Source organism: Muntiacus reevesi, chromosome 4, assembly GCF_963930625.1.
Source record: "Muntiacus reevesi chromosome 4, mMunRee1.1, whole genome shotgun sequence".
Taxonomy (NCBI): domain Eukaryota; kingdom Metazoa; phylum Chordata; class Mammalia; order Artiodactyla; family Cervidae; genus Muntiacus; species Muntiacus reevesi.
In genome coordinates this window covers 40,206,744-40,228,535 of record NC_089252.1, presented here as the reverse complement: position 1 = coordinate 40,228,535, position 21,792 = coordinate 40,206,744, and the positions used below count along the sequence as shown (strand labels likewise).

Sequence of the window (21,792 nt, the reverse complement as noted above, 5' to 3'; positions counted from 1 at the left end):
CTCCGCAGAGAGCACAGCCCAGGCCTGGACGCCGGCCCACGTCCGCCCAGCCCGGCCACCACTCCATCTGTGGCCACCACTCTCCTCCAAGCCTCGGAGTCCTGCCTTTTTATAATTTGAGTGTGGTAACGAGTTTGCATAGCGTTAAGATCATGGCACAAAGGCACAGAAACATTCCCGGTGACAAACATTTGTCCCTGGCTGTACTGTCCCCTTCTCCTTGTTCCGACATTGCAGAAACACCAGGTCCCTGGTCAGCCTACCTTCTTCTGTTGCTAGTTTTACACACGGTATCACACTCTTCACACTGCTCAATACCTTCCTTTGAAACAAACAACAAAACTCGACAGTGTGTCCTGGGTAATCTCTATGGTCCAAGGCTCTCTCCACCCTTAGCGTTTCTTTAACGAGGAGAGGGATCGTGGCCTGGGTTTTAAAGAGTTTCCTTCTTAAGCATCTGGGGAAACAGTCCCCGCAGAGGAGGGAAGAGAAAACAGGAGGATCCATCTTACAGCCTCATCATCGCTGGGGGGGCCCTCCTCAGCCACCCTCCCTCCCAGGAGCCACCTGCCCCGAGGGCTCCTCACTGCAGGCCGGGTGGGCGGCCTCTCCCAACACCTCATGGTGCTCTGCATGTCAACCCAATCAATTCTGCTTCTTTTACAGGAAAGATTTACTTCCAGAGGTCAGAAAAACACTGTCAAGCCTGCAGCTGGTGACCCCGGGAGACCTGGACCCTGGGACTGGCTCCATCTCCAAGGTCTACATATTCTGTAGTCTGTCCAATGTTGTCAGAAAATAAAGCCTCGACTCTTCTATGAAAATCCTAAGAAGGTCAGCCTTATAGGTGCCACCCTCTATCGCCACGCTGACGTGTCATGACTCATTTCCGAAATGTGTGTGCTCCAGGAGCTGGAGTCTGAGCCTGGCTCTCCCAACAGATGGCGGATCTTGGTGAGGGAAGTCAGCCCAGTGGGCACAGGACTGGGGGTGCCTCTCTGGAGCCACCAGCTCAGGAGCAAGGGTTTACCCTTTAACTTTGTTCTAAGAGCCAGAGAACATTGAGAGGCGGCAGAGAAAGAGGTGGGAAGAGAGAGTTGGGTGTGGGCATTCCCTGATTTTCCAGGTGTAAGGAGAGCACAGGAGATCAAAGAGCCCATGTGGGCATCCTCAGGTGAGGAAGCGGGGCCTGGACCCCATGATGTGCACACACAGCAGCAGGTCAGGTCCAGCCCATCTGCGGCCTCTCTGAGCCAGGGGGCCTCTGTCTGGCTTCCCTCTCCTTCCTGGTCCCTGACCATCCTGCTCACTAGCATCCTCGCTGGACTGTGAGCAGGAATAAAGGCTCTGCTCCCAGGCAATCCTCTCATAGGCTTAGCCAGGCTGGGTCAGGACTCTGGCTCCTGTGGAGTTTCCGGACGAGCTGCAGGCCATCCTCGCCAGTGACACACTCATTCCCAGAGACAATGTGAATGTCAGCTCGACTGGGCTCAGAGGACGCCAAGTGCACGTTTGCAAACCCCCTTCCCACAGTGTCTTGACACCAAGAGTCTGAAGAGGAGCCACAGTGTCTGGTGGCAGCCACCCACAGAGGTCCTGTGACATCCTTTCACTTCCCAGGAGCCGGGCCTGGGGCCCCTCCATCAGCCACGGAGCAGGCAGAGCCCTTGCCTGCCTTCTCCCTGGGAGGGCGCCTGGGGTCCTGGGGGCAGGAGGTCCCCCTCTCCCCCATGACCCTGTCCCATCTTTGCTCCAGACAGCCCAGGAACTTGCAGGGCACAGCACACGGACCTGACATGCGTCTGCTTGGAGCCCGAGGAGGGGATGTCCCCGAGACACGCACCCGGAGGAAGCAGCGTCTGCAGGCTGGCCTCCGCACAGATGTCCCGAAGTCGTCACAAAGGTGACTTTCCCAACTCTCACGGCACAAGCTCGCAGTCACAGAAAGAAGACAATTGTGGTCTGGTGGGGGCAATACCGTGCGGTACCCTCACCAGACACAAGCGCCCTCAGAGGAGAGAGAACAAACCAGGTGAGAAACCAACACAACACTATAAAGCAACAAAATGAAAGTTACTCAGTCATGTCTGACTCTTTGCAACCCCATGGACTATAAAGTCCATGGAATTCTCCAGGCCAGAATACAGGAGTGGGTAGCCATTCCCTTCTCCAGGGGATCTTCCCAATCCAGGGATCGAACCCAGGTCTCCCGCATTGCAGGTGGATTCTTTACCAGCTGAGCCACCAGGGAAGCCCAGTTTTCCCCCAGTTAAAAATAAATTTAAAAAAACAAAAAAATATAAAACCAACAAATAAACCACCAAGCAAGCAAAAGTCAGACAAGCCCTGTGATTGGAGAGCTGCTATTCTAGAGAGGATTCCAGAAAAGCTGGTCTGATGAGGGGGAGGGGTTCTCTGCCTCCCCCCAGACCCTGCAACCCAGGCCCCCTGCCTGCCTCCCCAGATTCTGTGGTGGAAACCATCCTGTTACTGCTGACACAGACTCCGAGCCTGAGGGAAGGAAGTGCCTGGTGAATTCAAGTGTAATTCGCGGGTCAGCATTCAAGATTTTCATTGTCCCCATCACATCCTCCCCAGTGCCACAGTGACTGAGGTCTTACTCAGTCCAACCGGGAGAGGGTGGGGTCTCGGGAAAGACCTGGGTTCAAGCTCTGACCCTGAAAGTCACTAACCAGTGACCCTGGGCAGGAGACCACCCCTCACACCTCAGTTGCTTGCTTTTCTGCTAAGAGGGTGGTCGTTGCGGTCTCACGGGGTTGTCGTGGAGACAGAGCAGGAGGCTCTAACAGTCCACAGCCCCCACCCCCACGCCCACCTCCAGGGCCAGGGGATCCCCACCTGGCTGCCCTTCTGTCTTCCCAGGTGCTAAGATCATAACCCCTCTCCATTTCTTGCAAGCTTTCCTCTTGGACTCTGGAAGAAGCTCCCAGAGGGTCAGGACAGAAAGAAGACTTAGAAATTTTCAAGGATGGCCACCAAGGCCCTTCTGAGCCACCAACCCAGGACCATCACCCTCATCAGATGGGAAAACCAGGCCTCATCACAGAGCTGGAGGTGAGCCTCCAGGTGCTCTGACCCAGGCTCTGTGTCCCCCAGCCTGCAGCCCTCCTGTCCCATCACCCCCAGCAGTCCCTCTCTGACAGAGCCCCCCCAACATCTGGGGCACAGTGGGGCATCAGAGTTCCTTGGCTTTCTTCAGGGGCAGCTGGTAGCTGGACGCCCCAGCCCCTCCGTGTTTCAGCCCCCACCCCCGTATCTGGCCCTGCGCCTTACCTTGGCATTCTGCAGCGGCGGCTGATAACTGGACGGCCGGTAGAACATCCTTTGGGCGGTGTCGGTGTGCACGTCCCCGAGGAAGAGCTCCTCCACCAGGCGGTCCAGGCTGTGTGGCAGGTGCTGCTTCTCCACGCGCACCAGCTGCAGCTCGTGCATGGCGAAGTTCATGGCCCGGGTGCACTCGCGCCCGCCCTCCTCCCGCCACAGGTCGTAGGGCACGTCCTGCACCCAGGCGCCCCCGGCAGGCACAAAGCCAGGGCACGTGCGGTTGACCAGCTGCCCCAGCTGCTCGGCCACCGCTTCTGAGTGGCACACGACCTGCACGCGGTGCAGCTGGTAGTCAGCCTCGGTGCCACCGCGGATGATCCAGGAGGCCTGGCGCAGGCGGATCTTGCCACGGACCACCAACGTGTAGGTGGGGCTAGTGCAGCGGTTGCCGCCGTAGTAGAACTGGTAGGCCTTGAATGTGTTGTTGTGGTAGAATCGGTAGGACCTGGTGATAAACTCGGGGCCTGACCGCACCTCACAGCTGCAGGAAAGTGGGGGAGAGACCCAGTGAGCCTGGAGCCACAGGAGGGGGGTCATCACAGGGGTCTGACCCCACACCTCACAGCTACAGACAAATGGGGGGATGCTGTGAGCACAGTGGGGGGGTCATCACAGGGGTCTGACCCCACACCTCACAGCTGTGGTCAATGGGTTGGCCAGAGAATCCATCCACTCATCACCTTTAGCCAGATCCTAGTCTTGGTGACATTGGGACTTTCCTCTCACCACTTTTGGCCTTTAACCTGCTTGTATCTATTATTTATATATAAACCTAGTAGGTATGGTAAATCTGGTTTGAGCCATGTGTGGCTAAATCAAGCTGTGAAGCCGACATCCCAAAGGCCAGTGGTTCTCAAAATTACTGTTAGTTTACAAACTGGTGGATGGGCATTAGGGCTTCCCTGATGTCTCAGTGTTAAGAATCCACTTGCAATGCAGGAGACACAGGAGATGTGGGTTTGATCCCTGGGTCAGGAAGAGGAGGAGGAAATGGCAACCCACTCCAGTATTCTTGCCTGGGAAATCCCATGGACCAGGGGCTAAAGTCCATGGGTCGCAAAGAGTCAGACGCAACTGAGCATTACCAGAAGTGGGTACCATTCTCTGGGGAGAGACCTTCACCTGCCGGCAGATGCTGGGTGGACATACGGCACCCAGTGGTCCTCTGAGCATCTGTCTCTGTGACAGAGGGAGAGGAAACCCATATTCCCCCCATCCCCCAGGGAGAGAGGAGTCCTTCCGTGTAAGCAGGCTCATGTCTGCTGCCGCGGTTTAGACAAGAGCATCACTGACTTCTCACACCTCATCTCACTTGAGAATCTGCTGATCCAGTTCTAAGTTCACACCCACTCACTTCTCCATCAGCCCGCCGACTCTGACTCCCCTCACCCAGCCCTCAGCCATTTCCAGCTGGAACTAGTCTCCAGCCAGGTTTTTAATTGGTCATCCCCAAGTTGAAAGGTGCTGGGACCCAGGACCCTTGGCCACAGTGCCTGCACCTGGACATACCTCTCCTCCAGCAATGGATACACAGAAACTACGAAACTAAAAGTAACTGTGTGCATGTGCGGTTGGGCAAATTATGGACAACAAGATACAGGAAGACCACGGTTGGGCAAATTATGAACAAGATACAGAAAGATCAAAAACCCCACTGTCTTCTGAAGAGCCAGGAGCAAAAGCAGGGGACTGTATGTGCTCCCTGCACTCAATACCACTTAAGGTGTGGGCAGACCACCTAAGCCATCCCACCTGCCAACCCCTGGACACACCCCCTACCCTCATCCCATGTAAAGAATAAGCTCACCCTTCCCTTGGGGGGTTGTTGTTATCCTTGTTTAGTCGCTAAGTCGTGTCTGACTCTTGTGACCCCATGTGGTGTAGCCTGCCAGGCTCCTCTGTCCATGGGATGTCCCAGGCAAGAATACTGGGGTGGGTTGCCATTTCCTCCTCCAGGGGATCTTCCCGACCCAGGAATCAAACCAGAGTGTCCTGCATTGGCTGGCGGATGCTTTACCACTAAGCCTCCTGGGCGAGCAAGGCAACCTACTACTTCTTTTTGCTCCCCTCTGCTGCAGCAGGGGCCCCAGTAAAGCCTGGCCTGCATTTCTTGTCCGGCCTCTGATTGATTTCTATTGATTAAGGAGGCCAAGAACCCTACTATCCCCATCACTCTTTCCACCATCCCCTTGAGCCAGAGCATCCTTCAGTCACATTACATCGGACTGTTAGCAGGGCCCTTGCTGAAATCTCTTCAATGTTCTCTTACATTAAAAGCCAAACTCACAGAGACTTGGCCTGCAAGGACCCTGAGAGCCGGCTTAGCCTCCTCCTTGGCCTCCTGGGGGCTGTCCCGCGCCCACCCCAGGCACAAGGGCTGCCATGGTGCTTCTCCAGTCCAGCCTCTGCCTGCCCCACAGCAAGAGCTCTTCCCAGTCTTGCACTGCCAAGGACATCTCAGCTCAAGTGTCCTCATCTTGGTAGCCCTTCCCACCCCACCCCGTCCTAAAATAGGGGCCCTGAGATTCTCCTGGAGCACCTGTTGTTTTTTTTCCCTCTTTTGTAACACTTCTTTGTGTGTTTATTTGTGAAATTCCTGAAGACGTGTCTGTTTGATTCTCTGCTACACACAAAAAATCTAGAACTGTGCTTAGGCACAGTAAACATTTGTGCACTCCAGAAATATTTGTTGAACAAAATGATAAATTATTTAAAAGTACACTGTGTTAAGATTGTCTGTGCCAATACTGATGAGGAGGTTATTCTGAGAAACCCCAGTTTTAGGGGAAAACAAAAAAACAAACAAAAAAACCCCTGGGTCTTCCTCATCTTATTCCTTTTTTTCCTCTCTTCTCTGGATGCCTGTGAACCCTCCCTGAGGCACCTGGGGAAGGTCTGCACAGAAGGTGTCAGATCCCACTATTCCTTAGCCTAGTTAGCTATGTGAATTTGCACCAATTTAATGGGCAGGGGGAGGACTACAGGTCTGCCTCTGGGCTATTTTTAAAAGCTCTAATGGAAGATAAGCCAGAGCTCAAACCAGGATAAATCTCAGCTCCACAGCCTGGAAAAGAAGCCAAGAGCTGCGCCCTGGCTGGTCCAGGCAGTGTGGGTCCCTTTTAATGTACTCTCAGACTCTGAAGCTGGATATCAACTTACTAGGATACGGCTAGACTATTTAGACCATCAGAAGCTTGCACGTCATGTTTCAGGGTTGGTGAAACACAGACGCCTTGCTAATTTCACTTGCTAATGGTTTCTTTTCATACACGAGTGGTCCTCAGGTTCAGTAAACAAGGACGCTTTCACTCCTGGTGGCTTCACCGTGGCCCCGTATCCCCACTGCCCAGGCTAAGATTTCTGCAGGACCGAGCTCTGTTTCTTCATCAACCCAGGCTTCCAAGAGTCGCTTGGCTCTGAGTGAGAACTCAGACAACCCCAGGATCACTGTGGGTTCTAGAAAGTCTCTGAGCACCTGAGAAACTCTAAGAAGTGCAATTGCTGGGCCCTCGCGCCCCGGCCGCTTACCCAGTGGACACCCAGTGGCCCTCGATGGCGGGTGGCATCTGCACGGTGATCCTGGCTCCATTGTGGAGGTGTTTGAGCATGTGATGACACTGGGATTCTTTGAAGGCCCGCCAGGCGCTTTTCTCCAAGGACCTGGGATGGGTCCTGCTGTCCGGATGAAGGAGAGCAGAGCCCTCTCCCAGCCCTGAAACAGAAACGCGGAAGCTGGTGTCAGTGGAGCCCGAGAGACCTGAGGCTGGCGGAGGAACTTCCCCGAGGCAGGGACGTCCCCCAGGTGGGAAACGCCGGGTCTATGGCTGTTCCTGCTCTCCTGGAATTCACGTGCCTCAGTGGGAAAGGGTCTCAGGAGATCCTCGCCCAACTGAGAAGATGGGATCCAGGGAGACAATGAACGTGACTTGCGTGAGGTCACTTGGCGAGTCCCTAGCAAAGCCAGAGCCCAAACCCAGTTTCCTGAACCAGCCAACAAGGCCATGTCGCTGGGGATAGCTGTGCAGGGCTGCATGGGAGAGAAGCCTGTGCTTCAGGGCCACCGAGGCTGGAGACAGGGCTGGAAGGATGGCAGGAAGGGAGGTCAGGAAGGTGGACAGGCCAGTTACACACAGATGACAGTGGCCTCAGCAAAAGGGTGAAAGGAATTGGCGGGAGAGGCCCATGGCGCTCAGGAGACACCCTGCCGTAGGGGCTCCCTTCTGCGCGCACTACCTCATGCATCTCGGGGTCATCGGTCTCCAAGTTGACACCTTCTAAAGGTGGTGCCAGTCTTCCACTCACCCTCCAAGGGGGCAGGGGTGACATTTCCCCCAGTGATCTTTCAAAGTTGCCACCCAAAGTTGGTGACAAACAAACATACGTTACAGGGTTTAATAAGACTGACTGCAAGACTGAACACTTGTAAATGTTTTCCAGGGTAGAGGGGACCTAGGCCAAAATGCCTCCTTAGTACATGGGGACCAGGTTGGCCAAAATGTGCATACAAAAGTACTACCACCGCGTGTTCAGGAAAAGGCAATGAAAACAGACAGAGCTGTCTTTCTGAAAGCTTGCTGTTCCTTCTGAGAGTCAATCCTGAAATAACTCATGATCTGATGGGTCTTTATTGTGGACCCACTAGGTATTCAGCACTGTGTTAGCAAAAAAAAAAACAAAAAAAAACTACTATTAGACAAACATACAACAATGAAAGATGGGTGTTAACAAAACTGATTGTGGTAATTGTTTCATAATAAATGGTAAATGCTACGTCACCACCAACTCTGTTCGGCCAAACCATGTGAGTCACACGTGAGTTAGAGTGTGTGTGTGTGTGTGTGTGTGCTCAGTTGTGTACAACTCTTTGCGAGCCTACGGACTGTAGCTCACCAGGCTCCTCTGTCCATGGGATTCTCCAAAATACTGGAGTGGGTTGCCATGCCCTCCTCCAGGGGATCTTCCCGACCCAGGGATCGAACCCATGTCTCTTATGTGTCCTGCATCAGCAGGGGGGTTCTTAACCAGTAGTGCCACCTGGTAATGTGGTGACGCTAAAACTCAGAAATCTGCATCGGGTGGTGTAGACGTCAGTGCTTAGGGCTGTTAAGTAAGGACCCCTTCCCCGGGCCTTCAACTCCATCCCAGGAAAGGCCCTTCTGCTGCAGTCATGGTCCTGGGTGCTCCATTCCCGACCCTCCCCAGAGAGCAGAAGGAAACAGGCAGGACACAAGTCTGCTAACCCGGCTGTTTCTCTTTGCAAAGCCAGCCTGTTTTCAAAACACATGCACTCTGATCAGCCCCTCTGCCAGCCCCACAGTGAGGCCCGTTCAGTAGGCAGGCTGTGGCTCTGGGAAGGAGGAAAGTCTAGAAAAGTCAGGGGTGGCCTGTTAGCAATCCTACATGGCCATCCACCCTCCCTGTGTCTTCTGCTGGGGTATCTAGCCCAATTCCAGGGTTTCAGTCCCCATTTGTCCGGCACCTGTGTGGACCTCTCTCAGCTGGCTTTGAACTTGAGGCTGGAGAGGGGTGCCTCCACCAACCCCAAAAGCGGTGATCATCCTGACAATAGGAAGCACTTCCTGAGTGCCCTGGTGGGAATGAAACCAAGATATAATACAGTATGACTTGCCATCCATTTAGTCAATTATGTGAGCAATTGTTATGTGGCTAAAAAAAAAAAATAGACTTTAATTCAAGTCTTCAAGTCAAGAGACACTGGGAACTGGGGAAGATTCTCTTTTAAATGTGAAACAGGATTCAGTCAAGATGCCATGCTCTCAGATCAACCAAGCCAAGCTCTGTTCTAAAACTGATTTATATAAACCCCTTTACACCCTGCAAATGTGTTCCTGTAAAGGTAAGGAAAGCTGGAAGGGAGTGGATATGGGTGAAATGCCGGAGCTGGGCTGCTTGGGTTTGTAACTGGATCAGCCACTTAACGGATTTCATCAAACCCAAGACTTCAGTGGTTGTTAAGATGCATCATTATTTTATTACCAGTGACAAAAAGCACTTGCATTTAAGCGATGAAACAGGCCTTAGCAGCAGTGCCCAGACACCCTCAGAGCACGGCCTCTGACTGCTTCATCTCTCCAGAGAGCTCAGGCCTTCAGCTGCAATGCTTCACTAGGACAGTAATGGCTCTGATCTGCAACAAGCTCGACAACAAAGCTCAAACACAGCCTCATCTTTTCGTGGGCATCTTCCCTTCCACATAACTGATTGTTTCTCAGTGAGGAAACATGTAAGGGCAGTTACTTCCCACCCTTCCTCTGAGATGAACACTCGCCCCACTGATGTCACAGGACACCCCCGGCTCTCTTACTGGTCTGCCTGCTTTCCACCCTGGTTTTGTTCTCAGCGCTGAGAGTGGAATTTACAAGTGAATTCTAATACCTGGCTCAAACTTTCACTCTATTTTCAGGACCAAGCTATTGGCAACTATGCCACAGATGGAGAGTAACAGGAGCACACAGAGAGGAAGTGAGCTGAGGACAGGACGGGCAGCTGGGTCCAGGGTCCACCTGCAGCTTCACGCAGGTGAAGACACGTCCCCAACACGACTACCACCCGCAGGCTCACGGTGAGCGGAAGATGCACACCCACTGTACAGACCTTGTTTATGAAAGGATAGCAGTCCTACAACCGATGAAATACACGACGACACAGTGACCACAAACCCATCATTCGGCCCCCACAGGCTCCCGTGTGCTCACTTGTAAAGAGGAGGGAACAGCGCCGTGGGGTCCTGGGGTCAGTCTCAGGACTCGCCAGGAGCATTTCCTTTAGCACATGGTTCACAGTTCTTATTAGATGTTAGTTGCTATTTGGTAACCTGCTCCAGTATTCTTGCCTGGAGAATCCCAAGGATACTGGTGGGCTGGAGTCCATGGGGTTGCCAGGAGTAGGACAAGGCTGAAATGACTTAGCATGCACGTATGCTTTTATTTAAATGATGATCAGGCTCTTAGAGGCCCTGAGAAAGCCCTTCCTAACTAACAGAACAGCTACCATAACGGTGAGAGGCCCCTGACCTGATGCGCTCCGAGCTCTGCACGGACAGGATGCCCAGAGGCCTGGGCTCCTAGCAGCTGACTCACTGGTGACCCGGATGGAGAGGAGGGTGGGGGCCCGAGGCCGGTGACAAGCTCTACTCACCGTAACCAGTGCCCACGTGCTGCCACTCTGTGCAGTGTAGGGGCTGGAAGCACAAAGAAGAATGAAGCTGAGTTTTTCCAACACGGAGACGCTCAAGGTCTCACTGGGCTGGACGTGCGAGGACCAGTGTGGATGGTGACCGGGTCTGGGGAGGAGGTAGGTTCAGGGGCGGGGGAAGAGAGCATGGTGCTCGGGACCTGCATGGTTTTGCAGGAGGTGGGGGCCACCCAGGGACGGAGCTCACAGGCAGCTTTTTAACCAGGGAAGAGAGAAATAAAATCCCCAAACCACCAACTGCACATCATCAGAGAGCAGGTAAACGGCTTCTAGAGACAGGTCTCCATCTTGCTGCTGCTCCTGGTGGACAATGAGCCACATCGGGGGCCAGGCGAGGTGTTGCCCAGGAGGCCAGCAGGATTGAGGACTCGATAGACAACCCCTCCCTGGGACACAGGGCTACTCACCAGGTGGGGATGAATCTTTAGGGTGGGAAATAGGACTGGAATTTATTCTCTTTTTATCTTTTTCCTTCAAAGTACCCATCACCTTGATGGTTCTTAGGGAGCAAAACTGAAGGGGTCAAGTGGGAGCAGGCAGGAGAAGCTGTTTCTAATGGTCAGCTCTGGACTGGCATCGCCAACACTCACCCAGCTCGCCTGGTGTGAATCGTGGATGCCAGTCCCATGTGAAAATAAAAAGTGTTAGTCAGTTGTGTCCAACTCTGCGATCCCATGGACTGTAGCCTGCCGGGCTCCTCTGTCCCTGGGATTCTCCAGGCAAGAATACTGGAGTGTCACAATGAAGAAACAGACATAGAGAACAGATTTATGGGGAGAGGGGTGGAGAGGTTGAGATGTATGAAGAGAGTAACATGGAAACTAACATTACCACTTGTAAAGTAGGTAGCCAACAGGAATTTGCTATATGTCTCAGGAAACTCAAACAGGGGCACTGTATCAACCTAGAGGGGCGGGATGTGGTGGGAGATGGGAGGGAGGTTCAAGAGAGAGGGGATACATGTATACCTATGGCTGATTCATGTTGCAGTCTGACAGAATACAACAAAATTCTGTAAAGCAATTATCCTTCAATTAAAAAATAAAAGAACATAGGAGTGAGTAGCCATTTCCTTCTCCAGGGGATCTTCCCAACGCAGGGATCAAACCCAGGTCTTCTGCGTTGCAGGTGGATTCTTTAGTGTCTGAGCCAGGCTCAGTCTAATATTCAATCAACAACTGGAAGTGAAATGGCCACGTGAGGCACCTAGTTCAGCTGTAGAGGAGGCCATGTGGACCACTCCCCACTCCTTATACCCCAAGAATCCCTTCCCAGGATCAGCCAGGGGGTACCCTACAAGACCAGTCTTAGGACCAACACAGGGCCCCGTTTTCTCGCATCGCTAGGACTGTGCCAGCTCCAAATCCGGGACTGAAACTAGCAACTCACTCACACCATCAGAAAGGCTCCAGAGGGCCAGGCATTCACACTATAGGCACATCCTACAGTTGGGGAAGAAACTAGACCCCGGGATTTATGGAGGGGCTCATGAGGGGGAGCAGCCTCTGAGTTCAACCCTGGGGGGTTCCTGGAGGGGCCGCTGTGTCCTGAAGACAGTGGACATGGTCCAGGCAGTTTACAGCCCACGCCCAACACAAGGAAGAAGAATGGAGAGGTCTCATGGAGGAGAGATCCCCGGGTGGCCAAGGACGGAGCTCTGTGTATGTCATCTTGAGCACGGAGTGGGCTGGAACACGGAAGAGGAACCCAAAGCTTTTAAGCAAACTAACACAGGATAAGGATTCCATTTGGGAAAGACTGCTTTTCCCTTTTTTGGAGGGATGAGCAGCAGGAGGATCAATTATGAAGCTTCTGCCATGGCTCAGTGTATCGTTTTTTCCTGAATACGTGAGAAAGATGAGAGAAGGGAATTGCTCTCAACAAGCAGTAAATCTTCTCTGTGGTTCTGGAGAGGCACAAACCATCTCTGGCATGTGGTAGGAAGAGGTCTCACCAAGAAGGTATTTAAAAATGAAAGGAGGGAGAGGAAGACAGAGAGAAGAGAGCAGGAGTATTACTAATGCAGTACTAAGTCTGGAAACAAACTCTTGCAAAATAATTAAAGGTCCACTTTCACCCATCTTCAACAGCCTAAATTGACATCCAACTCCTAGGTGGCGACTGTGATAACAGTTCCTACCTGAGTGTACTTATTATTTATAATAGTAAATGTCTTATCATACATAATAACTTTAAAACCCTCCACTTGATTTGATTATCAGTATAATCAGAAATGCATTGGCTAATCACCATATTTGCTGTACTGTGTGCTGTGCTTTGATAAGTCTCTTCAGCCATGTCCAACTATTTGCGACCTTATGGACTGTAGCTCGCCAGGCTCCTTTGTCCATGGGTTTCCCCAGACAAGAATACTGGGAGTGGGTTGCCATTCCCTCCTCCAGGGGATCTTCCCAACCCAGGATTCGAACCTGAGTCTCTTAAGTCTCCTGTATTAGCAGATGGGTTCTTTACCACTAGCACCACCTGGGAAACCCCATTGCCATATTTGGTTGTTGACAATTCTGCCATTGAACATTGAGTGCAGTTGACATGACAGCCTTTCAGGTTCTTAAGGCGGTGTACAGCAACGTCGCTGTTAGGAACAGCAGTGACTGTGGGTGGTGCTCTGGATGCAGCGGTCGTGGGTGAGCAGGTGACAGTTCTATTTAGGCCACGAGAGGGTCCCCCTCTCTGTGTTTCTCATATGAGTGAGGAAACACACATGTTTGAGTCCACACACAAATAACATCATGGTTTTGGTGAACTAAGGAGTCTAGATGTTTTGGTCAGTTGAGAAGACTAGCTCATCGGGTCTTATTCGTTAAGTTTTGTTGCAAATGACTACAAGGAAAAGAGCATCTCAAAGGTTAAACGGCACCAGCGCAGGTAGAAAGGGGCTGTTTCTAGGCTTCAAGGTGACTCTAGCCAAGTCATCGAACAGGTGCCTTTGTGCCCCAGTACAAATTAAAAATTAGAGGAACAGGAATGGTAACTACCATCTGCAAAACACTTGAAGATTCACTTGGCTCACATATTATCTCATTTCTCAAATGTCAGGCACATGAACAGAAAGGAGCAGAGGAAAACCAGTCTTCAAGGTCAAGGGTCCTAGGAAGAGCCAGGCCCTGATACAGCCACGCCCAGCCGGCCCAGCCAGTGGGGCTCTGATGAAGTGGCTATCAATGCGACTTCACTACAGAATAGTCTCTGACATCTGAGGTCTCAGGCCTGGGCCCAGATCAAATGGTTATGACAACGAGGAAGCTTCTTTCAAGTACAGGAGGGAGGAAAACATGGACCCTGGAAGGAGACTGTTCTCTTGCTGAAAACAAACTAATTCCTGAAGGCTCAGGGACAACTTCATAGGTGACCTCTTGCAGAGAACTACATGAGTTCCTGGGGCTCTAGTGGGTGTGTTCACCCTCCAGAGTGAACACATGGGTTCACTCTGCATGGGTATGTGCGTGCATGTGTGTGTACAAGAGCGACTCATTCCCACGGGCAAAATTACTCACAACAGAAATCTTAAATGACTCCAGAACGACCTTTATTTCTACCATGACTGACAGTCTACTGCTCAGACAGTGAAAACTCCCAGAGATAGCAAATAAAAGACCAGGTTTCCCCAAACTAGAGGAGACACAGGATTAACCATTTACCCAGGGTTTTGTGCCCTAAGTTCAAGGCCCATGGGGCCAGGTGACTGTTTACATCCCCCTGGTCACCAGGCTCTGCTCACAGTAAGCACCCCTGAACACTAGCTTCAACAAGGACAAATGCAGTATTTCTCTATCACCCACATTGATCCCTGAACCCATGCTGTTCTTGAAGAGTGAGCCAGGCCACCGACAGGATCAGACAGACGGTGAAGGGAGGGTGGGGGTGGGGGACAGAGTAGTGACTCAGAGCCAACATTCACCCCTCAGCAGATGGCTGCAGGCCTACTGGGTGCAAGGTTGTATTATACGAGGCCAACTCCATCACTGACACGTGAAGAGAAACATGGGGGAGAAATATGGTGTGTGGCCACGTCCCCAAGTTCTCAGTAACATTTAAAAAATCTGAGTCCCCTCAATATACTCTGCAGCTTCTCACCTGCCCATCTAGACTGAGGACCCAACACTCCACACCACCGTCCACACAATAAAGTGAGAAATCAGTTGGGAAGGAAACACTTCTAGGCACGCTTGGACACTTGGGACTGAACTCACCTCTGACCTAGGTAGTCACTGCAAAGGTGCTTTAATGCTTTAAAAAAATAATATCAAAACAGCCAAGTAAGTATAACATCAAGACATGCACAAAGGTGGTTTCGGAGGGCAGCAAGTCTCTGAAAGACCCATCCCTGCTCACCATGCACCTTTGTGTCCTGGATGCAACGTGACCTGCATCCCTCCTGCACAAGAGCAAGGACGCCTCTCTGGGTGGAGTCGTTGTGATGCAGACAGATCCATGGAGAGACGACGGGACAACAGGGGACATGCAAGTGATCACTCTACCAAGACATCGCCAGGCCCATGAAGGGGGCCCTCGAGACAGTGAGTGGGCCGTGAGGTCGGCAGGCTGCTCCACCGCCCACATGGCTGCCATGTTTTGGAACAAAAGCTGGAGTTCACTCCAGAGGGGCACCTACACTCACCATGCTCTTGTTTTTATTTCCACGTCTCTAGAGATCAAAGCTGAGAGCGTTGCTTTTGCCAGTCTTTAAACTTTCTTATCTGAAAGCATTTTCCCTTTATGAGAAACACAATAAAGTCAAGATTTCAAAGTCCTGCTTTCATTTAACTTCAGATGAAAACGAGGTAATTCTCTAAGTCATTTTCTTCTAAGGCCTCGGTGTCCGGGCCAGACGCTGGGGTTGAACCACAGATGGCAGTTCTGCCCGCTGGGCCTGGAGCTGATGGCTGCCACCGCAGCCTGCTCTTCACAGTCATGTGTGTGTGTGAAGTGTGTGTGACTATGTGTATGGTGTGTGTCTGTGTGTTCGTTGTGTGCATGAGGTGTGTTGTGTGTGTATGTGTGGTGTGTGTGTGCAAGATGTGTGTGCGTGGTGTTTGGGCATTGTGTGTGTGTGTGCGTGGGGTCTTCATGGTATGTATGTATGTGGTGTGTACATGGTGTGTGTGTGGTATGTATGTGTATGGTGTGTGTGTGGTATGTATGTGTTTGTGTATAGTGTGTGTATATGTGGTGTATGTATGGTATGAGTGTAAACATGTCTGTGGCACATGTATATATGTGTATGATAAATGTGTGTGGCGTGTGTGTACATGGTGTATGTATAGTACGTGTGTGTATGTGGTGTATGGTGTGTGTATACATGCTATGTATATGTGCATGGTGTGTTCATGGTGTGTGTGTCTATATGTGTGGTGTGTGAGTGTGTATGTGGTGTGTGTGTGGCGTGTGTATATGTGGTGCATGTATGGTGTGTGTATGTGGTGTGTGTGTGTGTTATGTGTGTATGTTATGGTGTGTGAGTATATATGTTACGGTGTGTGTGTATATGGTGTGTCTATGTGCGCGGTGTGTGAGTGTGTGGAGTGTGGGACTCCCAGAAGGGAGAACACTGCAGGCAGGGCAGCGTGCCAACCTCCCGGCTCTGGGCTCTCCGTAAGCTCTCCCCTTCCCCAGGTGTTCTCAGGAGTCTTCAGGAAGGCGCTGCCCCTCCTCCCAGCCTGGTCCCCAGCTGGCAGGGACACAGGCACCAGGAGGCCCTGGTAGACAGACCTGGTGACTGAATGGCTGAAGGAAGGAGGCTAGAAAACCCTTCGAGAACAGGAGACCCTCAGTCACTGCAGGGTGACTTCACATCCTTTCTCTGACCGAGCTTCCTCCGATTACACGACCTTCCAAAATAATTTTATTCCCAAAGTGAGAAGAACCAAACAGCCTGTGCACACAACGTCAGGACACAGTAGGCGCTCCACCTGGGACGGTGGCAGACTTTCTCCTGAGCTTTTCCCCAGGATCACTTCCACCGCACGCAGAGGCTCCTAAAGACACTCACGCCACGTAAGCTTCCAGCAGATGCTCACAATCACCAACGTACCTTTTCACATTTCTAGTCCCAAATGTTTTGCGCTTCCCTTCAGGCGATTCTACCAGGCTGTCGTCAGTCTGTCCCTTAACGATGTGCATGCGCACAGCCCTGTCTCCCACTGGTGCTGAGCTCTCTACTCACTTAGGGAGAAAAAGAAGGAACACAGCTACAACGAGTCAGCTCAGCCACATGCTCGAGGCCGGTCAGTTTCCTCCACAAAAAAATATTTACCATCTGCCTACGACCCTTGCTCCCTGCTATGAGCAGCTGAGTCCTATTTCTTTTCAAGATTATATTTTATGACTAAGGGGGAAAAGGTACAGGAAAGGCAATGTTTTTTTGGTCACAAGAACTGCCTTCAATAAAAATCGTATTTCAAAGATCCTATTTTACCCTATTGCAATGTTTCCTTCCATTCTGTTGGTTAAGCAATCTTTTGGTAATCCACACAGTTTGGGTTGTTGCGTGTGTTTCTTTCAACTTTAAGAAACTACACTGGAGTGAAAGAGAATAGCTCAAAAGTGTCTTCCCATTTCAGAAAAGTCAATGAATGCTACAAAGTAAACAGTATTGAGGAGAAGACCATCTCCCCAACATCGGCTCCAAAACTTTATCCCAAACGTTTCATTTCCATCAGCAGAGAGAATCAGCACTCGGGGCATATGATAGCACCACTTATTCTGAAACGCCTCATGTTAATCCGTGTTCTGGAGCCGGATGACTTTTGTGACTTTTCATTGAAGCAGAGAAAACAGCAACAAGGGACATCCCTCAGCTGCAGACCTTCACAACATTCAACCGGCTTTATTTGGACTAAAAAATGCAATTGTTCTCAGGAGGTGAAGGAGAGGAAAGTAAAACTGACACACATGCTTTCTCATTGTCACATTTTGAACTTGGGTCTCTCACCACATTTACAGTTTCTTAAAAAAACCTAAAATAAACAAAAGACTCCTGTCTTGCCAGACCCTAATTTACTCACCAATAGGATCTAGGGGTGATTTATGACTTGCCTGAGTTGAAATAAAAGTAACCCCCAAACTGAACAAAGATCAGATGCCAAACACAATAGTTTCTCCAGCATCTTCACCTGGAATCTTCCTGAAGGTCTTGTGCACTCTGTCATCTTATTAATGAGACTTCTTGGTGGAACAAATAATCTATAAATGATGTCAGGAACTAAATTAATTAAAGTTGGCCCCAAGTACGTGCATCACCATAGAAAATATGTTTTAATCTATTAATTGCTACCATATTAATAAAGAAACAAATGGCATCCTAAAGTTGTTTTTGCTGTTCAGTCACTCAGTCGTGTCCAGCTCTTTGTGACCCTATGGACTGCAGCACACCAGGCTTCCCTGTCCTCCACTATCTCCCAGGGTTTGCTCAAACTCATATCCATTGAGTCAGTGATGCTATCTAACCATCTCATCCTCTGCCACCCCCTTGTTCTCTTGCCCTCAATATTTCCCAGCATCAGAATCTTTTCCAATATCAGGAGAAAAATCATTAAGCCATTCTAAAAGAGCGCAGGCAATTTCCTTCAGACTGATGACTTCTCTTAAGATAAATGATCAAGCTCCATCTGTTACTACAGAATCTTTAAATACTTGCAAGACCCCTAACTACAGAGTAGGACACACTCTCAAGCCACTCCCTTGGGTTAGATGGATTAATGCCCATATTTTGTTAAAACTACTTCAAGTAAGTAAAAACAGGTCAGAAAAAGGCGAAAGGGAGAATACTCAATTCTTTCCTGGTGCTCTATACTACCCTAAGGCATCATAACAAGCAAGTCTCTCTCAGATAACAGAGCTTTATACCCAGAAAGACCACTCCCTCACTTTCTCCTTTGTGCCCCCACGAGCGTAGCTGGTCTGTGGGCAACATCAGTGTGCATAATTTTGCCACAGGAGGTTCACTTTGAAATGGGATGACTTTTTGTAGGATTATCCTCGTCATCCCCTTAAACTTGGCAAACTTTGTTTTTTTTAATCTTACATCCTTTCATCATATGAATGCCTGCACACACACGTGCACACATGTACAGGGGCTGGCCCCATTGGCTTACTCCTCCTTCCTGACTCTCTCCCGGCACACTGTGGGTCTGGGTAAGCCCTGACCCCAGGGGGTTCAGGTTGACTTCGGCTGGAGTCCAGAGATCTGGGGCTAGATTCAAGCCACAGTGAGGCTGCACTTGGGCTCCCCTTATCCATTGGCACTATCGCAGCTTGCACTGTGGTGCAGGAAGTGTGGTTACAACTTCCACCCCTCAAAACAAGGAGGAAAAACTCAGGACGGGTTGGCCAAGGATGGCCGCGTCTCTGAGGATGGCTTTTGTAGTCCAAAAGGCAAATGGCTTTGTGCAAAAAAAAAAAAAAAAAATTCTGTTCATGCAAATTTCAAGTACTTTTTTCACTTTAAAGGCATTCGCCCATATGCCCGTTTTCCTTCAACTATGATGAGAGGTTTTTTAGGGGACACTCTCCCCTTCGTCCTCTCTCTTTGCCTCTCGTTTCTGGTGTGGGTGGCAGCTGCCGTTTGATCTGCCCGTGGGCTCTGATTTGTTTCATGTTTCAGCCAAAGATGAAGACTGCTCTGTAATTCCAAGCAGATGGGCCGAGGAGCGCAACCCTGTAATTACACCTTCTCTCTTTCTCTGGCCCTCGAACTGCGAGTCTTCCAACCTGACTTTTAAAGTCTGGGATTGCTGGGGTTCTGGGTACACCTTGGCCGTCCAGCAGGTCTGGCCCAGCCCAACTGGTTCACAGGGCCCTTGGGAGCTGTGCTGCCCACGCCGCCCGCCTGAGCAGAACGACAGAGAAAACAGCCGCTCATGGCTCCCAGGGTGCTACCCCACCCTCTCCTAGATGGTCTAAGGGGTCACTGCCTGATTGCCTTCTGAAGCTGGATCAGAAACCTAGAGGCCGTGAGGGTGCTGACCTGCTGATCTAACATGCAGAGGTCATGGTGGGTGTGGAGACAGGAGAGCTCTGCTCCTGGCGGACACTCCACTAAAGGGCCAGGCGTTCACCTGTAGAGAAAGCTGGCCCAGGACATCTGGATCAGCACACGTGCTGCTGCCACCCAGCCCCACAAGTCCGCCTTCCCAGCCCAGAGCAATGCTGTCTTACTTTCTTCACTGCGATTCCTGGAGCACTTGTAAAGCCTGCTGCTCTCTAGCTGGGGGTTTACTGGGGCCGCTGAGAACATGTGACACACGAATCAGAAACAAAACCCAGGAGAGCAGGAGAGAAGCAAGCTCAGGTCCCGGAGAACTTAGGGGACTAGTTTTAATTACTGCCCCTCTGCTGCTGCGAGGACCCTGCTCCCTCAAAGTGCCTCCAGAGAACCTAACGGTCCACCTGGGACAGACTTCTCCCCAGCCCCTGGAGACACTCCTTCTCCAAGGGGGCGCACAGTCCTCTGCACGGTCCCCCCAAAGCCTGGAGCTCAGCGCGAGTCCCCTGCGCTCTGACACTTTGTGAAGGGCGCACAGCCTGCTGGTCCTTGACGGCCTGTAGTCCGAAGCCCCACAGAGTGGACACAAGTGTCGTGGGACCTGGACAGAAAGTCTGTGAGCGCGCGCCCTCCCAGAGAGAGCGCTACCGACGCCCAGGAACGCGAGCCTCTTACAGGGCGCCCAAGAGAGGGGTTGTGCCTGGCCGTGGGGTCACCTCTGTTCTGCGGAGTCTCCGCCGGTTACACCCTCGGCTCCCGTCCCTACCCACCCTCCCCAGACTCACCGTGAAGCAGGAGGGCCGGGAACAGGGATGTGAGCAGGAGGCGGCGCACACAGGACATCTCCGGGCCTCCTCCGGGACCGCCCGCGCGCGCCGCACCGTTCGCCGTCCGGGGACCCAGCTCCCCGGGACCCGCCCGCAGCCCGGGCGGCGCGGCCCGGCGGCACGGGGACAGGGCCAGGCACGCTTCAGGCGGCCGCCGCGCGCCCCATGCCCGGCCTGGCCCCTCCGCTCCCGGCCTCCCGCCCCGTGCCCGGCCCTGCGCGCCCGGCCGCCCCGCGCCCGCCCGGCCGCCGCCGCCACTCCGAGCTGCACTGGCCGCCGCCGCTGTGCCTCTTCATATTTTCAGGGCGCCGCCGCGGAAAGAGGCAAGGCGGGGCGTGGAGGGGGCGGGCCTGGAAAGGGCCAGGGGCGGGGCGGATTGGGGGCGGGGCCTGAACGGGGCGGGGCGATTGGAAGAGGGTGAATTGGGCGGGGCATTGAGGGGCGGGGCGAGAACGGGGCGGGGCCTGGACGGGGCGGGGAGCCTCCCGACCCTTTGGGGGACTAGAAGGGCGCTGGGCTCCTCCGGCCCTGCTCCACCGCATCGCCGCCCCTTCCCTCCCTTCCCCTCCCCTGTGCCTCCGGCTCTCCCCACATCGTCTCCCTCCTCTTATCCCGCGACCCTGTCGCGCCCCTCCTCTCAAACCTCATCCCCTCTCCTCCCCCAGGTCCGCCCCGCTTCCCTCCTCAACTCCCACTCTAGGACAGGTTCTCCTGCGAGGGTTTCACAGCTCTAGGCCCGGGCCCCCCTCCCGAAAGGGGGGACACATGTTCCTCCCCCTCCCTGCCCGCCCCACTCCGGGCAGCTCTGGACCGGCGTCTTCTCTCCTCTCACCCGGGAGGATTCCCCACTTGTGCAAATGTGGGGACAAAGAGTGGGGCGCTGCAAGGCCGGGTTCGAAGTGGGTTCGAAGAGAGGTCCTCGCGCCAAGCTTGGGGTTTGTGTGCGAATGAGGGAGAGGAGAGGAGAGGTGGCAGAAGGGAGAAAAGGCTCCCCCGACCCCGGTGGGAATGCTGAGCGCCTTCCCCCCCCCACCCCCGGGGGTTCACGAGCAGGCGCAGGGAGGGGTGCAGACACCTCTTCCAGTCTGCTTCCAGGAGACAAGGACTTGTGGGAACAGGGGAAGAATTTCAGGGGCACACTCCCTGACGGTCTCCTTCCCCTATCCCCCCTTCCTCCCAGCCCAAAGCTTGGTTCTGTTTAAGGTCTGTGGGTCTTGGGAGTTTGTTCAGTTTTTCCTTGGCTTTGAAGACCCAAAGGCAGAGACAGCCAGGCGCTGCTTTTGGTCAAGGCAGCTGCCTTGTTGGCGGACTTGAGGCCTCACTCTGGTAGGCCTGGAGTTCTCTTCTGAGCTCCTCCAAGGCTACCGGGCACTCAGGAGGAGGTTTGTCAGTAAAGCAGGC

The 21,792-nt window shown here is 52.5% G+C and overlaps 1 protein-coding gene across 1 annotated transcript in view; it reads right to left on the bottom strand.

Annotated features, from left to right (window-relative positions):
- The window catches only part of APCDD1 (APC down-regulated 1), a 32,566-nt gene extending 11,934 nt beyond the window's left edge, over nt 1-20,632 (bottom strand). Inside the window, exons 1-3 of the mRNA XM_065932587.1 lie at nt 20,350-20,632; nt 6,874-7,057; nt 3,295-3,826 (exon numbers count right to left, since the gene is read on the bottom strand). Of these exons, the coding sequence (XP_065788659.1) occupies nt 3,295-3,826; nt 6,874-7,057; nt 20,350-20,407 (774 nt within the window). The 5' untranslated portion in view covers nt 20,408-20,632. The remainder of the gene's footprint in view (nt 1-3,294; nt 3,827-6,873; nt 7,058-20,349) is intronic.
- Nucleotides 20,633-21,792: the final 1,160 nt, after the last annotated feature.